The sequence below is a fragment of the Taeniopygia guttata genome, chromosome Z (genome assembly GCF_048771995.1).
Source record: "Taeniopygia guttata chromosome Z, bTaeGut7.mat, whole genome shotgun sequence".
Lineage (NCBI taxonomy): Eukaryota > Metazoa > Chordata > Aves > Passeriformes > Estrildidae > Taeniopygia > Taeniopygia guttata.
The window spans coordinates 29,340,572-29,361,803 of record NC_133063.1 but is presented as its reverse complement, the minus strand read 5'-3'; the positions used below and the strand labels follow the sequence as shown (position 1 = coordinate 29,361,803).

The following is a 21,232-nucleotide window of genomic DNA, read 5'->3' as shown; positions in this document are numbered from 1 at the left end:
GAAGAGAGCTAACATTCTGTGATTTTATTTTAGACAAAAAATCATGATGGGGCCATATAACTGGCAGTAAAAATCCATCCTGACGTTCTTACAAGAACTGTAGTTATATATCATAATTTAAGGGTTTTTTACAGTCATATAGCCTAATCAGCATTTCTTATTTAAACAATATTTTCAGCAATGATTTCAGAAGTACATACACAAACAGGGTTATCAGTGCTAACAGAGATACTAATATATAACATGCACAAAGACGCTTACCAAGCTTTTATCTTACAAATTGTATTTGCATACCAATGGTATTTATAGACTCTACATTAAATTAAGATTTTTTTGGTTTTGTTTTTTCATCAACACTGTTTGTCAGGCAGGTCATACTCCTATATGACATTGTATTCTGGAGCTGACCTGCATTCTTTTCAAACCATTTAATTATACACAGCTGACCAACATTCCTGGATAAAACCATCTAATCAAGTGCATTACAAATACCTCAAATGGTTACTAATCTCCATATATGTACAAGTGTGAAATGTGCAGTACATACATATCCTTTTCCTAAAAGAGAATGACATAAAAGCAGAAGACCTGTCCAAAGCACTCCTTTCTCCACATACAGTATGCACAGGTGTTTAAGATACTATTGCACCATATAGTTAGCTTTGCACACAAACATTAGAGTCCATCACTGAAATTCATATTCAAGTTTGTTTTCTACAAATCTTAAAAATGTAATTTAAAAAGAAAGAAATATAGCAGCTTTCCAATTCTGGGCAAGTATACTAAATAAGCTGAAAATGCATGATGCTGCAGCTCCTAGATAGCCCAAGTCATGTATCATGGGGGACTATATTTCCTTTCACATCCAAGTTGCTGGATTCAGATGACAAGCTTCTCAAGGTTGTTACTGTTTGATGACTGTGTCTGTGTGACTGACTCAGCTAAGCAGAATTAAAATGGGGGAAGTAGGGGAGTTTAGGCACTTTCACTAGAAATCCCTACAGGAAGAAGAGAGAGCTATTTAGCTGGAGATTAAAGTATTTTCGCCATTTCCAGAGACACTTGGTCAGGGCAGTGCTACGTGCTGACTGATGTGGGCATGCTTGTGGTAGTTCTGAGCGTACTCTGTGGGCAGTAGTTTTCCACAATGCCAAACTAGCATAAATTCACTTAAATTTCCTGCATGCATCTCTCGGGCTTTTGCACTCCACACTCATCCGAGTAAATGAAATTTAAGATGTTCTGTGTTTGAGAGGTAAAAGCACACAAAAGTATATAAAGGGATATGCCTTAAGAGACAGGATGGAAAATGTGCCTATGAAGAGGGGGAAACAAAACAGGCTAAATTACAAAGAGGAAAACCCAGCCAAAGGGTTCACTTTTCTGCTCTCTTCGTGCTGCCATCAGATGCCTGGGTGGCAGGGCGTTACTCGGGCTAAGATGTTTAGAGGATCCTTTCTTCGTGCATCCCTGCAGTGCCTGAAGGACAGCCAACGGGTTTCTGCCCGCTCATCGAGCACCTGTAGCGGCGGGGTGCAGAATCACCTTTAGCAGCACCGTCTTGAGAAAACGCTGGTTTCTTGTCAAGGTAAGCGGGACCAGCTCGATGGGAGGTGTACAAGGATGCCACCACCTCCGTCCTCGTGAACCTGTGAACTAGAGTGAAGCAGCGAGGCGTTCCCGGTTTTACAGCAGATTACAAAAAAATCTACTCCCAAACTCACGGAATTTTATTTTAAACAGATGTGAGTGGATTGAACTCGCCATTTCAGGCACCGAGCACTGCATTTCCATTATTTTTAGCGTAGCGGCGTGCCACGCGTTTCGCATTGGACATGCCAGAGCAGCGTTTTCAGACGCCGTGGGCAATCTCTCCCGAAGCGCGCAGGACCCGCGGGGCGGCTGTGGCACGGCGGCGGTAGCGGGGCCGCAGCTCCGGGGACAGCGCTGCGGCTGCGGCCGCGGCCGCGACCCCGGCCCGCCGCCCCCGCCGCCCCCGCCGCCCCCGCCGCCCCCGCCGCCCCCGCCGCCCCCGCCGCCCCCGCCGCCCCCAGCGCGGGGTCCCGCGCAGCCGCCGCGCCCCGGCCCCGCGGGTCACGTGGCAGCACCCCCCGCATTGTGACGCAGTAGGGCCGGGCGGAGCCGCAACGTCCCCGGCTCCCTCCTTCCCTCTCCCTCTCCTCCTCCTCCTCCAGCTCCTGCCGGCCGCTGCCTGCTGGCAGGGCATGGGCGGAGGGCGGGGCGGCTGGAGCTCGGCCGCTGCCGGAGCGCTGCCTGCACCGGCGGGGAGTGGCGGGGGGCGGCAGCCGAGAGGCGGCACCTGGGCCCTTCCCCCGTCTCCATCACCCCGGCTGCCGTGGAACGGTCGCGGCCGAACGGAGCGCAGGGGTGAGGTGAGCAGAGGGGAGCGGAGCGGACAGGGGCTTTGTTGTCGCCGACAGCGCTGCCCCCGGGGCGGCGGGAGAGGGAGCGCGGAGCCGAGCCCGGGGTACCCCGCGGGGGTTGCGGGTGGCTCTGGAGGCGCTTCCCCTGCTGAGGCGTCCCCGGGGCGCCGGAGCGGGGTTGCGGGCGGCGGGGGACGCGGGCGGCGGGCGGGAGCGAGCGGCGGCGAGGGGCGAGCCCCGGCCCTGCCCCCGCCAGCCCGCCCCGGGGAAGTGCTTTCCGCATGAAATCAGGGCTAAACTCGGGGGGGTTCTCTGGGGCTGAGCACATACGTGATGTCAGCCGCGCGAAGTGCTGCCGCGAAGCCTCGGCTGGGCAGTGTAAGCCGCTGACACTCGCCCCCGCCGCAGATCTGGCGCTGCTCTGCTCGGAGCCGGGCGTACGGGCGGGCACCCAGCCGTCAGCACTCTCCTGTCCCGCCGGGCAAGCCGAAATCTGGAAGAAAATCAAGTAGGAGTTGCATGTTTGTAACTGTGGGGAAACAAATGCCAAGCTGTCTGATAGAAACATGCTCCAAGGCTTATACTTGGGTCAGCCCAAAATCGTGTTTCTGCAGCAGCGGGGATCAAACCTTTTTCATATCTGCATCAATGAGCGCTTAATGTGAGCAGATGTAATTTATATAAAGAAGAGCTCGAGAATCAGGTTCCTGTGGTACTCGAAACCAGCGCCTAAAGCGTCTCAAGTCTTCATTGTCAGTGTTAATCACCTCAGAGCACTTTCAATGGTTGGCTTAAAGCCACATCTCTTATAGAGATATTAATCAGTCACAACTGGTCCTCAAAAAGTCCCCTCATTCCAAAACCCACCAAAAAACTGCTATTGCCTGTGTTTTCCATGGAAAATCTTAGCATCTTAGCCTTGTTTTATACCTCAGCATTCAACAGCAAAAGGGAGCTGAAAAAATGTTTGAAAAAAAAAATTCTGAAGCAACTCACTTGACTGTTGGATCTTTTTCTGATATTTAAATGGCTGAAGAAAGATATGCAATCATACCATTGGGAAATCAAAATAATTTTATATTTCGTGCAAATAGCACTGATCCTGCAGCCAGAAATCATATTGAATGATGTGCATGCATTTAGCCTCATGTAGCATGCTGTAGCAGACTTTTAATGGTATCCTGCCCTTACTGAATTTAGCAGTTATATGCACTACATGTGCTTCCAGCAAGCCATAAAAAGCATGACCTGTTGCCTTACTACCACCCATAAACACGAGTTTCTTCACCCTAAAATCCTCTGCAACTAGCTCACGTGTGAGCTCATGGTTGGTGAACTTGGTAAACCACTTCAGTCTTCATACTGCTAAGCCTGCAAATATGCCTTGTGGAATACTGGAGCCATATTTTGAAGATTTAGCAGGTAAGCTGGTTGCAAGAGCAGGCTTGGGAGATTGCTCAAGAGGTAGTTCAAACACAGTGAGAAGCACTTTTCATCTGAATGAAACAATTAGAATTTGACCTGTTCAGTAGTCAAATAGACCCTTGCCTCATCACTTTAGCCCATGTGTGAAAAGGCCTGTAATGAAAAGGCTCCCTTTGTAAGGGTATGTGGTATAAGACTGACTTGTGCAGACTGGCCATTCTGCTTAATACAGTCACTTACATGTGAGTAAAATAAAACTACATCAGAGTATTGGCCTAATGTAGGGTTACCTGCAAATTCAAGGAGACTGAATTTAAATTTAAAAAAAAAAAAAATCTCCATCTTTTTTTGAACAAGCAGTCCAGTGCGGGCTACTAAAAATGCTTTTAAGTGTCATTTTGGAATAAGGAGCTGGGCAGTCTTTCAGATTGTAGCTTATAGTAGCTAGAAGCTGCTTGTCTTAGTATCTTTTTCTCTAATAACAGCAACATGGAAAGTAAGTATGTCGTGAGTTCTTTGAGGCCAGCTTCCAAGTTTACAAAGAGCTGCATGTAAAATTAGACTGCTTAGACAAGGTGACTGAAGGTACCCTTGAATATTCAGTCCCTTCCCAGAGTACTGTGAATAAATGATAAGTCATTTTTTTCATAATTGCAAAAGCATGATCCCAAATATCAGGTATTTTGTAACTGTTTCATGATTGGGCATCAACAAAGCTTGTCCCTCTGATTCCCGGTTGTCCATTTTTCCTGGCACCTGAAATCTGTTCCCATGTGGACTCCATAGGTGCAAGAAGAGTTCATCCCACACACACCTGAGGTAGAATACCACCTGCACTGGCACAACTCTCTTTCTCACAGTTCTCTTCCAGGATGTCTCAGACCTGTGACTACTTCACAGTAGCATTGTCCTTGGACACTTGTCTGATTAGAAGCAGGAAGGGGAAAGCATGGCAGCTCTGCTGCAGCTACTGTAGCTTCGTCCTCTGAAATGGAGATACGCAAGTTGCACTGCCTCCACATGCTGGATATGCCATCAAGAAAGGGGGAGCAGACAGCCAGAGGCAGCCCCGTGGGGTGGCTCATCTGTCACAGACAGTAGCACAAAAGTCCTGTTAGCAGTGGTGCAGGGATGATGGTCCCTGCACATAGGTTGGTGTTATGAAGCAGTGATGCTGCACCTCATGAACACAAAGGCAGTAGTTCAGCAGCCTTTGTGGGATGCAGCAAGTTATCTCTCTCATCCAGTGTTTAAACATTTCAGCTGACTAGATGAGGTGTTTATCAGAACTTTATCTGTACCCTTGCCTGTCTCTGATTTTGTGCATGAAGTTCAAGAGGCAACCCGCAAATTAAGACTAAGGAGGCAGGGAACAATTATTTTTTTTGTTTCAGTTTTCCTGGAATAAACCTGCATCTCTTTTCAGGTAGATGTCAAGAGGAGAATATTCTCACCTTTCCTTATGCAGTCATAATTAAAAGTGATGCCAAATAAAATAAAGTTTATATTTTTCATGTGCAAATCTCTAAGTAACCTTTTTGCAAGTGCTTTACTCTGTGTTGCTTAGCAAATACAGTACTTTTTTACGGTTAAAATCTATATGATCATTGTCAAAATGAAAAAATATGTTAGAAAAACCTGAAAAACATTGGATTTTGGAAGGGCAAATAGTAATTCTTTTCAACTCTTCTATGAATAGGACCATAACTAAACTAAACTGAAGGAAATGGTACTTAGATAATTGGCAAGAAGACTTGGAGTAGTGATGTGTCTGAGCTCCCTCTTTTTCTGGCAGATCTGTTGTTTCTCAAAGGAGGTAAAGAAGATAGTCTTACATGGAGCACGTGCCTAGAAAACACAAGAGAATTTCTCTTTAAATGCAAATGTGGTTCTACAATAGATTTATATGCACAGTGGAACCATTGGAAACAAGTAGATAGAACATATGCATCAGATACTTTATTGATTTAAGTCTCTAAGAGAGTTCTAAACTGAGGGGGAAAATAATTAATTTTTGTGGTAGAAATATCATCTGCTATTCACCTGTCTAAGGTGGAACTGTGATTTCTTCTTCTACAATAAAGGTCCAAGTGACTCAAAGGTGTGAAGGTCTTAGAGTTATCAAAGGAAAGTACAATTCAGCTGTCACAGTTTGGCAACTGGGGCAATCCTTCATTAGGTATGTTTTCTTGTGTGTTACGGGGTGTTTACAAAAGCTTATTTTGATTCTGAATATGGCTGATTTGCACTTCATGAAGAATTATGAAGCAGCACTTAAAAATATATTTTTTCTAGTTAAAACATAGCACTAGGTTTGTGAGGTTTGCTATAATCATTTCCTTTTCGGTTCAATTTCCTCCTCAGTTCTTGTTTACAGTCAAACTGCTGGCATTATTTTGTTTATACCAGATAAAAAAGCATTGTCTTACTTATCTTTTAAACTGAATACAGTGTACTACATGACCTCTTTTTTTAAGTCCACCCCCTTCTCCCTGCTTCTTATTGTTACTGAATCAATCTGGAGCTTTCAATTTAAAATGAAATTCTAATCAGGAACTTAGCACTTCCCTTCAAACCCCCCCATTTTAACCAACTTGTTTACATCTGTGACTAAAAATCAGGCTGTGCTGCATGATTTTCTTGGAACAGGCTGCCCAGAGAGGTTGTGTAGTCTCCTTCCTGGATCAACCTGGACATGATCCTGTGCAACCTGCTCTGGGTGAACCTGCTTTATCAGGGGGATTGGATTCAATGATCTCCAGAGGTCCCTTCCAACCCCAGCCATTCTGTGAATCTGTGATGTGCATGACAGGAGCATGCATGTGATTGTGATTTGGAGCTGTGGTTCCCTGTGGGTTATTCATCCATGTAGTTCTTTTGCAGGATCTTGCCATACTGACTGGCCTCTTTTTCTTACAGAATTAGGAAATACCTTTAACTGCTTATATGTGCATGTACATTCCTCATGTTCTCTTTAACTAAAATTCAGATGTAAATATTCTGCTTTTTGTATGCTATACTGTCAGTTCCACTTGAGTCACAATAATAAATCTATGAAGATCCACGAGCTGCTTTTGAATGGGCTCAAGATTTTAAATATTGAAGTGTCAGCCTGTTGAGACACTTATTTGAATATTTGTAAAAGCTGTCTCGAAGATGCTGTTAAAAGCAAACAACAACAACAAAAAAGGTCAAACAAAATGAAGCCAAACATATCTTGTAAATATACTGCACACAGAAGCAGCAGAGTGCTACTAAGGTAAATAAGCTGTGTCATATTCCTTGATCCACATTCTACTGTGTTAAGTAGTACTCATATGTCCTCTTGTTACATGGAAAGAGTCTTCGGTTATGTGTCCAAATTATGTTAATATCTAGGATATTACCATTTTGCCAGCTCACATGCTGAGCTCTGGATAAAGCACAATATTTGTGCTTGTTGCTAGGATATGGCCAAAAGCTTACCTTGAGTTACAGTCTGGAATCACCAGGAAAATGAGTTGCACGTGCATCACTAGTTATTTACTTCTCATTAACATTGAAACTCTGACAGGCTTGGTGCTGTGACCACTCCCCTAAGTGAAGAACCTTCACCCTCTGTGTGAAGAACTTTTTTTTGATATCCAGGCTAAACTTCCCCTAGCGCAACTTCAGGCCATTCCCCTGGGGTCTGTCATTGTTACTGCAGAGAAGAGATCAGTACCTGCCCCTTCTCTTCCCCTCAGGAGGAAGTTGTAACTGCAGTGAGGTCTCAGCTCAGTCTCTTCTCCAGGCTGAACAGACCAAGTGACCCAGCCGCTCCTTACACAACTTCCCCTCATGGCCCTTCACCATCCTCATGGCCCTCCTCTGGACATTTTCTAACAGCTCAATATTGTGGTGCCCAGAATTGCCCCCAGCACTCGAGGTGAGGCTGCCCCAGAGCAGAGCAGAGAGGGACAGTCTCCTCCCTGGCCAATTTGCTGATGCTCTCCCTATTGCACCCCAGGATGTGGGGTGTTGTTCTTCTGTTGACAAGAACTGAGAGCAGTGCTCGGGGGAATTCTTCCATATGCTTGGTGCACCCCAGGATGTTTTTGGGCCTTTTGACTGCCAGCACATACTGTTGATTTATAGTCAACTTGCTCTTCATCAGAACCACCAGATCCTCTTTCACGGGACCTTTCATTCCTCCTCCAGCCTCTCAGTCTGTCCTTACAGCTAGGAGTGCCCTGTCTCAGGTGCAGAACATGGCTCTTGCCCTTGTTATGCTTCATATGGATGGTGGTTGCCCAGCCTTATAATTTGTCAAGGTGTCTGCAGGGCATCTCTTCAATGGAGTCAGCAGCTTCTCCCAGTTTAGCAGAATTTGCTGGAATGGTGCTGCCTGGTGAGTGGAGGTTTTGCTCCTGAGATGCTCAGGTCCAGACAGCTAAGTGGAGCGCAACAGTGCATGTGCTCAGGGTTTCCACAAAGAGACAGGCAGCAGCACGGAATGTTTATCTCTGCACCCAAAACTTTTATGAATTTCACTAGCTTGCTTCTTCCCATGGTAAATTGGCATGTATGTAATCCCTGCTGCTGTGATCCAATTCCTACCAGGTCTTTAATTGTCTGAGTCAATATTAGCTCTTGTGTGTCTTTATACTCTCCTGGTAAGGCAGAAAAATATGCTGAATAACTGCATTCCTTCTTAACTTGTCTTCTGGTTGTGATTTAGCAAAATGCATATGAAATCTCTTCAGAGTGAATCATTCACTATGCAGACAGTTTTAGAACATACATGCATGTCTTTGGTGACTGGCTGGACAAAAGGTAGTAAACCATCCTTGAGAGAATGTAGTGTCTGTCGTGGTTTGTATTTTGTAGCCAGTAGAGGCTACAGCCAGTAGAGGAGTTGTAGTGTTGCTGCCATGCAGCAAACAGCTGTTGGAGGAGAGGAGGTCCTGAATTTGAAGGGTTTTATCAACTCTGGGTTTCTGCATCACAGTAAGTTCTGCCCCTGTTAGCAGCACTGATAGATAAAGGTGTTGGTGTCTTGATGTTCTTCTGAAATGACTGTCCTTGAATCAATAGGTAGCTAATATGCGTGCTTGGGTTAGGGGTTCAGAACCCAGCAAGCACTGGTACTGCATTGGAATGGAGAGGAACGAGTGCTGTTTACATGCTACAAGTTTTCTCCCACCTGTCTGTAGAGTGTGGGTGTCTCTTCTGTAGATGGTAAAGCTGGGTGAATTGCTGTCCTTGAAGGTTCAGGTTAATTTGTTCTGACTCTGTGAATCCCCACAGGAGTGACCTGTGGTACAGGTCATGTGTACCAACACATGGCACAGGAGTATAAGGCAAGCCCTCCACAATTCCAGCTAATGGAATTTAGCAAAATGGACACTCTGTCCAGCATATGTTCCTCATCAAGTCCCATATGCTTTACAGTATGCTTCCAGGCTTTGGTTTTTGCAAATGCAGTTTTTAGATGAATGTATCTACAGTAGTACTATTTCTGGATGTGCCCACACTGCAATGGAGTAGTGTGATTGCAGGACATGCAGACAGCTCTGTAATTGCTTTGATCTGTATGTGATGTGAAGACATGCCAGCCTAGACTTAAGAGAGGGCTTTCCAAGCCTTCTGGACAGATTATTAAACCATGCTGAAGTCTGCTTTCATCTGTTTCCACTTCTATTTTTAACTGTCCTCTCTAGATTTGCACTGTGGTGGATACACCTATACATGCTGACAAACTCACGACTGCATGCCCACTTCATGCCTCCTGCAGCATTGTTGGTGGATGCTCTGCATCTGGGTGTGTATATCACTTATTCTTTGTACTGAGGTAGTCTGCTTTTCCATGGAGTTTTACTGACTGTCTCACTATTTAATTGTCCTCTGTAAGGAATTATTAATTCTCCTCTGTAAGGAAAGGGCAGTAGAGTGTCAAAGAGATTTCTGGCAAATTTCCACTCCAAAAATTAATTTTTTATTCCACTTCTTTAAATTCAGCCTTAAAGAGCCATCATATCCAGGCCATACATTTTGCAAGTGTTAAAATCCAGATGAGAGATTGGGTTAAGGAGCAAAGTTGGAAAGTGAGATTTTAAAATGGTCTGTATCAAAACACTGAATCTAGAGCACAGTTATGGGGAGGAAAAAAGTGAAATTATATAAATGATAGGAAATATCAGCAATAATAGTAAGGTCACTATAATATATCAAACACAATCCAACTCTGTTAAAAGGAGTTGGAATTATTTTTATGAGAAGGAATGTGTATGTTTTTTCAATATTTCAAGGAGGATCCTTGCACTTCTAAGAGTTTCTTGTTTTGGTTTCTGAGGGTTTTGTTGTTGGGGATTTTTTTTTTTTTTTAGTTTATGTAGTAAGGGTTATTTTTGGTTTGTCAGATTAATTGTTAAGTTACTCCATCTGTTTGAAAATGAAGTCAGTGAACTTTCTTATTAAGGTACTCAATTGTATGAGTAAAGTTTGACAAAAGTTATAGTTGCACATCAGATTTCAGTAAATTTTTTATGCAGAAATTTATTTTTCTTTCTGCATTAAAAACCAATAAACAAGCAAACAAACAAAAAAAAACAGCTGATCTGTATCTAAGGATATAGTCTGAAAACATCTGTCATGTGTCTAATTCTTTCACTGTGCACTTTTCATGCTATTTAACAAAGACAAGGGAGAAAACATAAAAGGATTAGTTAGTGCCATTTTTTTTTCATGCCAAAAAAATATTTCACATAAAATCAGTACTGTCAGACAAAGAGGAATACAAAATAGACTCTCATGTGTTACTATGACATGAGATATACTGTAGACGAGTAAGGTAAAGCTGAGCTTTTCAGCGTTGTGCAATGCTAGAGCTTACTTGTTTTCCAAAAAAATATTTTGTTTCTAGATAAATGGTTAAACTGAAAAAGATAAAATATTCTCTTATCTTTCATCAAACGGTTCTTTAAAAGAAGTGTTTCTTACTCCTGTCCTTGACACCTTTCTAAGGAAAAAAGAACACTGTTCATTGGATTCTGCACAAGAATGCAAGCTACGCCTGGTTTCTGCCACAAGTGGGATTCCTAACAGAGATTCCCTGGACACTGCAATGAGGTCTCACCAGAGCAGAGCAGAGGGGCAGATCCCCTCCTTCCCCTGCTGGCCACACTGCTGTTGGTGCAGCCCAGGACACGTGTGGCTTTGTGGGCTGTCAGTGCCCATGACTGGGTCATGTCTAGTCTCTCACCCACCAGCACCCCCAAGTCCTTCTTGGGGCTGCTTTCAATCTCTTCATTCTCCAACCTGGATTGATACCAAGAATTGCCCTAATCCAGGTGCAGCACCTTGCACTTGATCTTTTTGAGCTTCATCTCAAGCCCATGTGCTCTCATTTTGAGCCTGTCCAGGTCCCTTTGGATGGCATCCCACCCTTCAGGAGAGTCAGCTACACTGTCAGCTTGTTGTCATCGGCAGCCTTGCTGAGGAAGAAGTTTATCACAGTGGTCAAGAACTGGCACAGGTTTCTCAGAGGTGGTGGAGTATCTCTCCATCCTTGGAGATACTCGAAAACCACATGGATGCAGTCCTGGACAACAGGCTTTAGCTGAGACATGGGCATTGGGGTTGGACTGGATGATCTCCAGAGCTCCTTTCCATGCTCAGCTGTTTTGTGGTTCTATGAAGCACTGTGAAAAGAAGAAACATTGTTATAACTAATACACACAAGGCTACTGGGAATAGCCTGTGTCTCTGTGGTGGTAGCCTTGCACACTGCTAAGCACAACCCAAAACATAGCATGGCTGTAGACAGGAAAGATGTGTGCTTTCTTATTTATGCTATACCTTCATCGAGCCTTTTGGTGTTGGGTATGTATGGTAAGTGAACTGCAGTGAGAGCCACCTCCCACTTCTGGCAGTGATCAGTAGTCTGGAGATGTGGACGGATATACAGGAATACCTGTGTGCTCCCATGCTTCTCATTCTGGTCCTTCTGCTGTGGTTTTCTGTGGCTTCCTGTAAGTCTCTTTGTTTCCAGCTTTACAGGGATAATAATGCTTTCTCATCCTGTAATCTGTAAGACTGTGAATTAATTGGGGAATGTTTGTGAAACACTTGGACATTACTGATAAGTATCCATGAAAAAAGCTGCAAGGATATCTTCTGCTTGCTATAGGACATCAGCAGTCTAAAATTTTAAATAAATTTAGGCCGGTTAAATGCTGGATGGGGGAACACAGGAAATGCATATGCACACCTGATATTTCTGAGTAGTTTGTGTGTGCTCTGTGTAAGACAGATCACTTTTTGCAAAGCATTGAAGGGGGATCCTTCAGTTAGTCCGTGCATCAAAATCAGTACAAGCAAGAAATGTGCTCATGCGTAAATTTTGTAAAATTGTGGTTTTTGATGTAGTGAGGTACTGAGGTTCATTTCTTTAACATAGTTTCATTTTTTTTAAATGAAGGGTTTTAGGAATCTCTGAAGACTACAAAATTTCAGCTTAAAATAATAGTACTATTTCTAATTGGCATTTCTGCAACCTCATCCCACAGTTTATTACAGCACTAATAGCTGTGTAGCTGAACACTAGTGCTGGTTGTATCTGCTGCCCATAACATTTTAAACAAATAATAGAGGATAGCAGTGTTCTATATAGAATAGCCTTGTATAGCTGCAGAGCATATGAGCTGCAATTGCAGTCTATTTCTGAAGTGAGAAAATAGTGACAGTTTCAGAAGACAGCATTCTAGTTTCAGGGGCATAGATGTCTCTCAGGAATAATTTAGCTGTTTTTCACTGAATATTCCAGTTTCCACCAAACTATAATGGAAATAAAAAGTTCTTTTTTGACAGTGCTTAAATTTACAGTAGTTTGCACTGTTTAATTTTTAAGGATTTTTGCAAACAACATCATGTTCTGTGTCTACAGAATAAAGTATGAAAAATTGTGACGTTTCTCTTCTGTCCTAAATTGAATTTTATCAAAATGAAAATATTTGCATGGATGTTAATAGTCAAGTGTCATTTCTAAGTGAGCAGAAGGCTAATGTTTGCAGTATAAATGCTAAATTTTTTTTGTATTTTCAATATTTTTTGCTTTAAAAGTAAACATAGTAAAAGTAAAACCTGTAATATATGCATATAATATTTGTCAAATTTATTCATCAAGTAGTCTCAAATGAAAGTGGGTTGGTCTGACTGACATGGAGCATGAGTTCTGGAGTGAGTTTTTTGAGTTCAAAGTTTGTTTTTTTTGAGTTTGAGGTTTGGTTCTTTTGGTCCATGGGCCCATGTGTACATATATATGCTCTGTGTGACGAGCCCTGCGTGAGGCTGGCTGATAACCCAAATTGAAGTGTAATGCTGGTTACCCACTGCTGCCCCCCAACCCTGACTGTTATTGGAATTCACCTTGTGTCAATGGAAAATTCAGCTTTGAAATTTGGATTATCAGATTTTGCTAGAGTGAAGCTCTTAGATGTTCTAGTCAGTTTCAGGGCATAAAGGATGGGGCAGTGGAATTGACAGCCAAAAAATATAAAAGAGAGAATAAAAAAGGATGTAGTTGCAAGACTGGAAACACAGGAAAGTGGTTGTAGAGAAAACAGACCTCCCACAAGAGAGCAGGACAGTCATAGACTTCATACAAATGGTGGATACATTTGGCATATTCTGACCCTTGAAGCAGAAAATCTACATTCATAGGAATTTCCCCTTGACTTTATAATTAAAGCTCACATGAAGCAAGAAATCATCATGGGACTGCATGCATGATTTTGGCAGGGAAATGTAAATAAGGCAAGTCCTAAATTTCTAACTTCAAGTACAGCATTTGAATGTTGCAAGCTTAAGAGTGCTGTTTGGCATTAATTATTTTCCAGGATATCTCTAGAAATAATTGAGCAGGCCATTATGGGGCTACAAGGTGTTGAAATTCTACTGGACTATTATTGAACTTTGGTTGAGTAATTTAAATGGGAAAAGGAAGATACAAGGAAATGTTTGAAAAATTCCTTTTACTCATATGTGTAAAAATAATAATATTTAAAATAACCTCAAACTCTAACATGATCTAACAGATGCTTTCAACATTAAAAGTATGTTAAAGATATTTTCAGCTTCTTGGTTTTATTGAAACAACACTTATAAATGAAATGTGTTCTTCAGCAAAAAGAAAATGCAGCTTTAGGAAGATTTATGGGGATGATATACTGATTAAATTGGTTCCATATTTTTCTATGAGCAGTACCTGAAGAAGATAAGGTGAATAAGAATGCAAGGTATTAAGGAGAGAAACTAAAGTCAGGATCTTTGTAACAAAACTTCAGTATAAAATAATAGAATTTTATTGAAATTATTGTACTGAGCAAAAACTTATGAAAGATTGCTGCCCAGTGCTACTGCCAGTAATTCAGAGAAAGAAGAGAAACCTCAGTTTATGGTTTGAAACAAGAGTGCAGTAAGTCACATCTGCTTTATTAAAGACGTTGACACAGAATCCTCCACCTCCCCCCCAAACCACAGCATGATTTGGAAAGTGATTTATTAAAAAAATATGGATGTTGATCTAGTACTGATATCCAACTGTGGTGGACAAAAACTCTCTAACAGTTTAAAGTTAGAAAGTGTATGTTTATTCGACATCGGGCAGCGTGCGGGATAGCTCCCAAATACACACCGCACCTTCCAGGTGATTACAGAGTCTTTTTATCCATACAAGTATTGAATATAAAAAATACAAATACATATTCATCATTTTAGTACATCCCATTCCCCGCTCGTATGCTAATCACTCCAAAAGCTATTAAGCATGCGTAGTTTGTCCCTTGAAATGGGTCGGTGGTCCCTTTCATGGGGAGGGGTCCCAGAATGCAGAAGTAAATGAAGTCTTCCTCGTTCTGACCTTTCTACCTTTTCAATGCAAATATGACAAATGAACTCTTGGTAGAACTCCCATTCCTTGTCTTCAATTGGTTTCAGAACAGAGGAGGCCCACAATTGTCTTATGTTCCTAAAAGCTATTTGTCAGTTTCTATATTCTTCATTATAAACCCAGCTAACTAAACATTGTGCTGACAAGCAATTAATTATTAGTTAACTACTAACTCCTAACTTCATCAAGGCCTACTCATTTATTATTATTATTTTAATTAACTCTAGTAAGGCTTATTTCTAACTGAAATCTTGGCTCCTCTAAAATCTGTAAATTCCTTAAAGTTTCAAAAGGCTGAGCTCTGCTATGCTTGATTTCATCCTAATAGAAGTGTTGGAGCCTGTATTAGTGGTGGTAGTTGCCATAAGACCTATGTTTCTCTGTTTTACTTTGGGGCCAAGTATCTGGTTCCTTGTGGATGTGGTTACTAGGGTGTATTATTTTTGGACTTTTACGTAAGAACTAGGCTACCAAAAAGGCAATTTTTTTTATTTCTATAGTTCATGAACTCACAACAGCCCTGCAGATGTTTGATATTCATTGCTTTTGCCAAAAGACTAGAAGTTGTGAGTGCTTTGACAGCACAGTACTTTTCAAACTGTACCTGGAGTAAAAAGTTGTTACATCAAAATATCATGCATATTTTTATGTATCAATTTCTTCTCGAGTTGATTTGGAACCATATTGAACCATTAATTTCTTTAATGTTCTGCTTAATTCTCCTCAAATGCACATTTCCGAAGTCTTGCTCAAGTAAGTATGAGGGCAGTGTACACACACATTTTCTTCTATGCTGTTTATTTACTTCAGTAAAGTTTTGTGCTGCTTTGAAGTGTTTCTAGGTGATATATGTGCTTTACACTTTCAGCCACCATTTAGGATATACTGGTTGATTTTTAGTTTTTTCTGTGTATTGCCATACAGAACCTGTAATTATTTATGTCTTGAGAGGTGGCGTATGGTATCTTACAAAGCCCGATAGAGAGTGTAGAAATGTAGAGCAAGACATTATCAGTATTCACAAATTCCTTCTTATTTGACGATGTTACTGAAAGTTAGTTACACATATGTGTTTTCTATGTGTATGTTAGCAGTGTACTGGTTGTGTAAAATTACCTCAGGATTCAGGTCAGCTGATTTCCCATTCCTTGTTTAGCAGTTGCTTCCTGTATTTAAAGGGCATAAGCACTGGCTTTATTGTGGAATGCACTGTATTTGTCACTAATATTCTTTGAAATAATGAAGAGAGCTGCAAATAATCTTGAAATAACACAGCATTTTATGTCTCTCAGTGTTCCAAGTGACCATGACTTGATCTGTGTAAGTCTTTGGTTTGGGCTCAAATCCAGGTTTAATGAAGGATTTACAGAAATGCTGAACAGGACTTGTACTTTTACATGATTGATGCAGTGTTCTATATATATTTTACAATTGTGCATTATAAATTATTTGATGTTTTAAGTATAAAAAACAGATGAAAACCTATAGCCTTAGTATTACGTTTGCAGAGAAGATGGATATATACATATACATGCTCTCTGTACTTGTGATTGTTGAACCTCTGCATAGTAAAATGTATTATTCATTTCTGCCAACAGTCATGAGTCAGTGGAAAATAACGGGTAAAATAATTTGAAAAATGCACATTCACTATTTGCTTGTATTCCTCTCAAAGTTCAGACTGCAGATGTGTAACCATTCGTTTTACTGTTCTCAGTGATGCATGTAAGCCTCCTGAGGATTCACATTTATGAACTTCCTGCATTGGCATTGGTAGAACAGATAGATAACATAAAATAAAATTAATTTCTGTCATATCTTACTGATATAAGAGGAAGTTATTAAAAATAATCAACACTCAACCTCATTTTGTTAGTTCAGCTGCTGAATTTCCACTAGTAAATTAATAAATTCAATTTTCAGTGGACTTTTTCTAGTAATTGCAAACACTGTGTGTACATTTTCTCCAGGGAGTCACACTTTGGAATAGCAGTGGGGATTTTTCCCTGAAATTTTTCAGGAAGTAGAGAAAAAAGATGAGTGTCTTTTAAGATTAGTTTGTAATGAAAGTTTTTCTGGTCAGATTTCACTTCTAAAATGACTGAAGAACAGATTTGTTAAATTCCTGATGTTCTGCTCGATCATAATTTTCCGTGGAAAATTATGTCATACACAATCTCCAGATCTGTATGTGAAGTTATTATTTTAACCTGGGTTTGGTGTTAGTGTTGAATTACCAGTATTCAAAACAAATGTATTTGAAGAGTCTTTGGCTAGTTGTGCTTAAGAAAATATTTTTAAAGCTCAGAGGAAGTACAATGAACTAGTTACTAGCTGCACAATTTAAACTTGAGGCTTTGTATATTCAGTCCTACAAAATGTATAAATGGCTGGTTTCCCACTATTGTGTATGTTCTGTTTTATTACTGGTTGTTCCAGATTATGCTTTCGGTCTTACTTAAAGTTATTCAAGGTTTAACATACACACCCTTGATAGGATATGTAATATTTTTCCTTTGGTTCAGTTGCTTTTGTTTTGGTTTAGTCCACTCATTGATATGATATCCTTTATGGTTTTCACCTTCAAAATCAAAGGAAAAAAGCCTTTCATAGACCCTGACAGAACTGCTTTTTACATGTTGCTGAGATCTTACAGTTTCAGAGGTTGTGTTGATTATGGGGTAGTACAGTGTGATAAATCATAAATTCAATCTTACTGGAACCTCCATAAGAAAATATTGCACTATCAAGTCATTGCTTTAATATTGGCTCTTGGAAGAGTTTGGAATTTTAAAAAAAAGGCTTCTTTTTCTTATTTTATTAATATTTTAAAACACATGAAGGCTCATGATTGTGATGGGGAAGAAAGCAAAACTCATATTTTAATTACAGGTATAAGGTAGTAGAATGTTCCCTAAATGTATTTTAGATCTCCAACTGCAATGTGGAAAATACAAATTTCACCAGGACCAACAGAAATAAATTTTCTTTTCCCATAAATGGAGTGGTTTAAACCAATGAAGATGCTTGAAAAATTACAACACTTGCAAGGTATTTTTTAAATATTTGCAGTTGTAATTTTTCTAGACATGGGCCTGCAGAATGGCAATGTAATAAATAAACTTCTTTGAGGAGGATGGCTTCCATAAAATTGAGAAAGTGAAAAAAATCTCCAAAGCTGATATTTTCATCACTGTAATTCTGCAGAGCAATGGAAGTAATTCTCTTTCTTGCTTTGTAAAGTAAATCTACATGTGTACATTAAAAAGAAAGAGATTGTAATAATTGTTTTGCATCCCTCACTCAAAATCTGTGGCATACTTTAAGGTTCCCTGTCTTGGCTGATGGAAGTGGTGATGGTTTGGAGTCAGCACAGCTGCTTCTAGAACTTCTGCATCATTCACTGGTGAAAGTGGATGGATAATCAGTGCTTCCTCTTTTCTAGACTCAAAGAGAGCTTTTCAAATTTCTGAATTGAAAACTACATATATGTTACAAGTTCACTTAAGTTTTTTTTTTGGAGACTGGCTGATGCAGCAATTCTGGATTTCAGGTGGGTGGGCGAATCTTTTACATTAAGAGCAATTCCTGCCTTCTTCTTCAGTGTAAATCTGAATTTTTGGTTCTGTGGTAGATTAGGTAGAGCAGGATATTCTGTAGAATTGCTTATTATATTCAGTACTTGTTTCTATATTTAAAGAAGTATACAATGGTGTATTTTCTGCCCTAGTGAGTCTGCCAGTTGATTCTGAAATATCTTACTTAGACCTGGCTTTCCTTAAGGAAAGAGCCACTCTCCTCAGCATTAAAGGATTAAGCATTTCATGCTTAAAAGGTCCTGCTAGGGTTTTAAAGAATTTGTACAAGCATTAACTAACTTGCAGGCAAAAGGAAAGTTGCTGTGATCTTACAGGGAAGAATGTCTCTTCCTAAGTATTCTGGTGATAGGCTCTTTGGATCTATCAGTTAAGGGAGAGATTAGTGTCTTTATTGCTTACAGTTCTACAGATGTGTCTGATCTCTTGTGGAAACTCTTTCATAAGCTACTTAGTATTTCTGTGTGTAACTCTCCAGCACTTTATAGCTCTGCATGCATTTCTGCAAATCCTCAAAGAATGGTACTGCTACAAAACTCAGTTTTGCTGGTCTCAGCACTTGTGACAGTGCTGGATCTGTGGGTGTTTGAACAGCCAGAGAGGGTGAAAGTCTTCATTAATGGTCAGAACTTTGAGAACTTGGCTCTGAGGGTTGGAAACAGTTGGATCCAGGATTTCGGACAGATTGGGCTCTGACAGCTGCAAGACAGTATACTCTTTTCTGCCCAGCATGGTTCTGGAATTGTAAGGCATCATCTCTTATCTCCTAATAGCATTTGTGAGAGTAACAACTGCCTTTTGAATAGCAAGACTGTACTTTTTCAAAGACAGATTTGCTAGATAACAAGCAGCCTAAGTTCATATTCATCAGTAGCAGCTAACTGCTTAACTGACATAGCCATCCAAAGTTCCTTTTTAGACTGTATGGCTGTGATAAATATCTGTGAATCATCTGTGTAATTGAAACACCATATGAACATCCTGGACCACATGAAGTTCATAACTTTGTCAGTATTCCAAAATTCAATTTCTGGGGTTGGCAACGCTTTCTTCTGTGTATTAGGATATACAAATCAGGAAATCCTCATTCCTCTTTCTCACCAAATGTAATGTCCCTTTACCTTGCAGCAAGTAAATGGAAAAGACTGGAACTTGTTTAAAAGGAATAATCTCTTAAACAGTTGCAACTGGTGCTGATTTGCTCTAAGTAGTGTTAAAGCTGTTTTCCCTTCCCTAAAGTGGGAGAGATCCTAACTGGTTGATTGTTTCAGTGAAAAAGAGGCAGTAAAAGAAGTACTCCTCTGTTGGGAAAAAATGGAGTAACAGTCTTACAACACTGCCTAGCCAACTGTATTTATTGCCAGTGAAGCCACTACACTTGTACCTTGGACACATGCCAAGACTGATGATTTGTTTTATAGATGCTGAAAGTTACATTAATAAAACTACAAATTACAGTACTACTATCCACGAGCACAAGCTTTCCTATGATAATATTGTTTACTCGAAAACTAACATTCTAACATTGATTGTTAGTTGCTTAGATTTTTGAACCAAGTCTAGCCAATCAGTGTTTCTGCTTACTTCTCATTTGCAGACAACTAAATACTTACTTGTCATGCTAAGATGCTCTTTGCCAAATATTGTCAATCTGGGGAGGGGGGATTTCCTTTATTCCCAGTTTTTAATTTTATTCTTTTACATCCTTCTAGAACTAGGAATAGAAATGTTGGTTGACATAATTTTTGAGTGAAAAAATAAGAGAGTGTGGTATTTGGCCATACATTCTTTCAAATCCCTGTCAATAGATTCTGCTAAATGTAACAGCTGCTCTTGGCAGGCCCAAGAGTCATGACTAGAAAAGGGTGTAGTTCAGGCCATCACAATGGAGGTGGAGGACTTGAACGGGTCTGGAAATGAAGATAATAGCTCAGTGGTGAAACATCAGTTCTTCTCTATGTATGATAAACAGTTTGGGCATACAACTTACATATTTTAAATTGCAGTTTTTCTCAGAGGTCATCCTAAGCTATATGTTTGTTTCTCTTGTGAGAGCCAGCAGCTAGAAACCAGAATGGGGTATTAGTTAATATAACCAGAGATCAGAATTAGCTGACTTTGGTATGCTCTAGGCATGCTTTTTTTTCGTTGCTGTGAACAGAAGTGTAGTTGGTGTCGATCAAAAATGAGGCTACCACAGAGGAAATAGCTTAATTCCAAATCACTCAGGAAGTAACTGTGTCTCTATTACTCCCTCCTGGTTTACTGCAAGGGCCTATCTGATCATCTTTAGCTATTAAACATCCTAAATTCACTCTTTATAGATGACTACATGTTTGGTAGGTTTACAAATGACTACAGATTTAGTGATGTTTGAGTAGGACATATAAAAGAAAAAATATGTTTTAATTTGAATAGACTATGTAAATAGTAAATAAAATTTAACAGTTGTGATAGGCTCATCCTATAATGTCTTGAGGGGTTTAGGTGCATTTGAAACTTTGAGGTCATTTCCCCAATTTTCCATTAATTTGCAGCTAAATTTTGTTCATTCAGCTTCATATGCTTTAAAATTAGGCTCTAATTAAACTGTTTTGGTAAGTTGCAAAGATTTCCTGTTATCCAGCTCTGATTTTTCCTACTGTTGTCACCCATGTCCATGTATTCTGAGGTTTTTCCAGACAACAAGGCTGCTTCTTGGCTTCTTCATTTCCTTTCCATGTGTCTTTGATTAGCAGTGACACCCACAGAAGTAGCTAGAGTACTCTAGACAGAGCACTTAAAACCATGGGCTTTAAAGAGTGACACAGAGAAGTCTGAATACTTTCTAGAGAGTAGAGACTGGATGGAAAATAACAGAAGTGCAAATGAAAAATTTGCCTGTTTATTTAAGTGATTTATAGTGTGGAGTCAAAACC

The 21,232-nt window shown here is 40.5% G+C and overlaps 1 protein-coding gene across 10 annotated transcripts in view; it reads left to right on the top strand.

Moving 5' to 3' along the window:
• Positions 1–1,569: 1,569 nt before the first annotated feature.
• The window catches only part of SNCAIP (synuclein alpha interacting protein), an 89,071-nt gene continuing 69,408 nt past the window's right edge, over positions 1,570–21,232 (top strand). For 4 of the 10 annotated variants that reach the window (XR_012053258.1, XM_072922790.1, XM_072922795.1 and 1 more), the window contains exon 1: positions 2,119–2,393. Coding sequence is in view for 3 of the 10 variants with exons in the window: in XM_072922790.1 (XP_072778891.1) it covers positions 2,226–2,393 (168 nt within the window). In the remaining 7 variants the exon portion in view is untranslated. Of the gene's footprint in view, positions 1,589–2,118; positions 2,394–2,792; positions 2,893–9,490; positions 9,592–21,232 lie in introns of those variants that run through there. The other 6 variants (XM_072922798.1, XM_072922791.1, XM_072922792.1 and 3 more) reach the window with 5 other exon arrangements.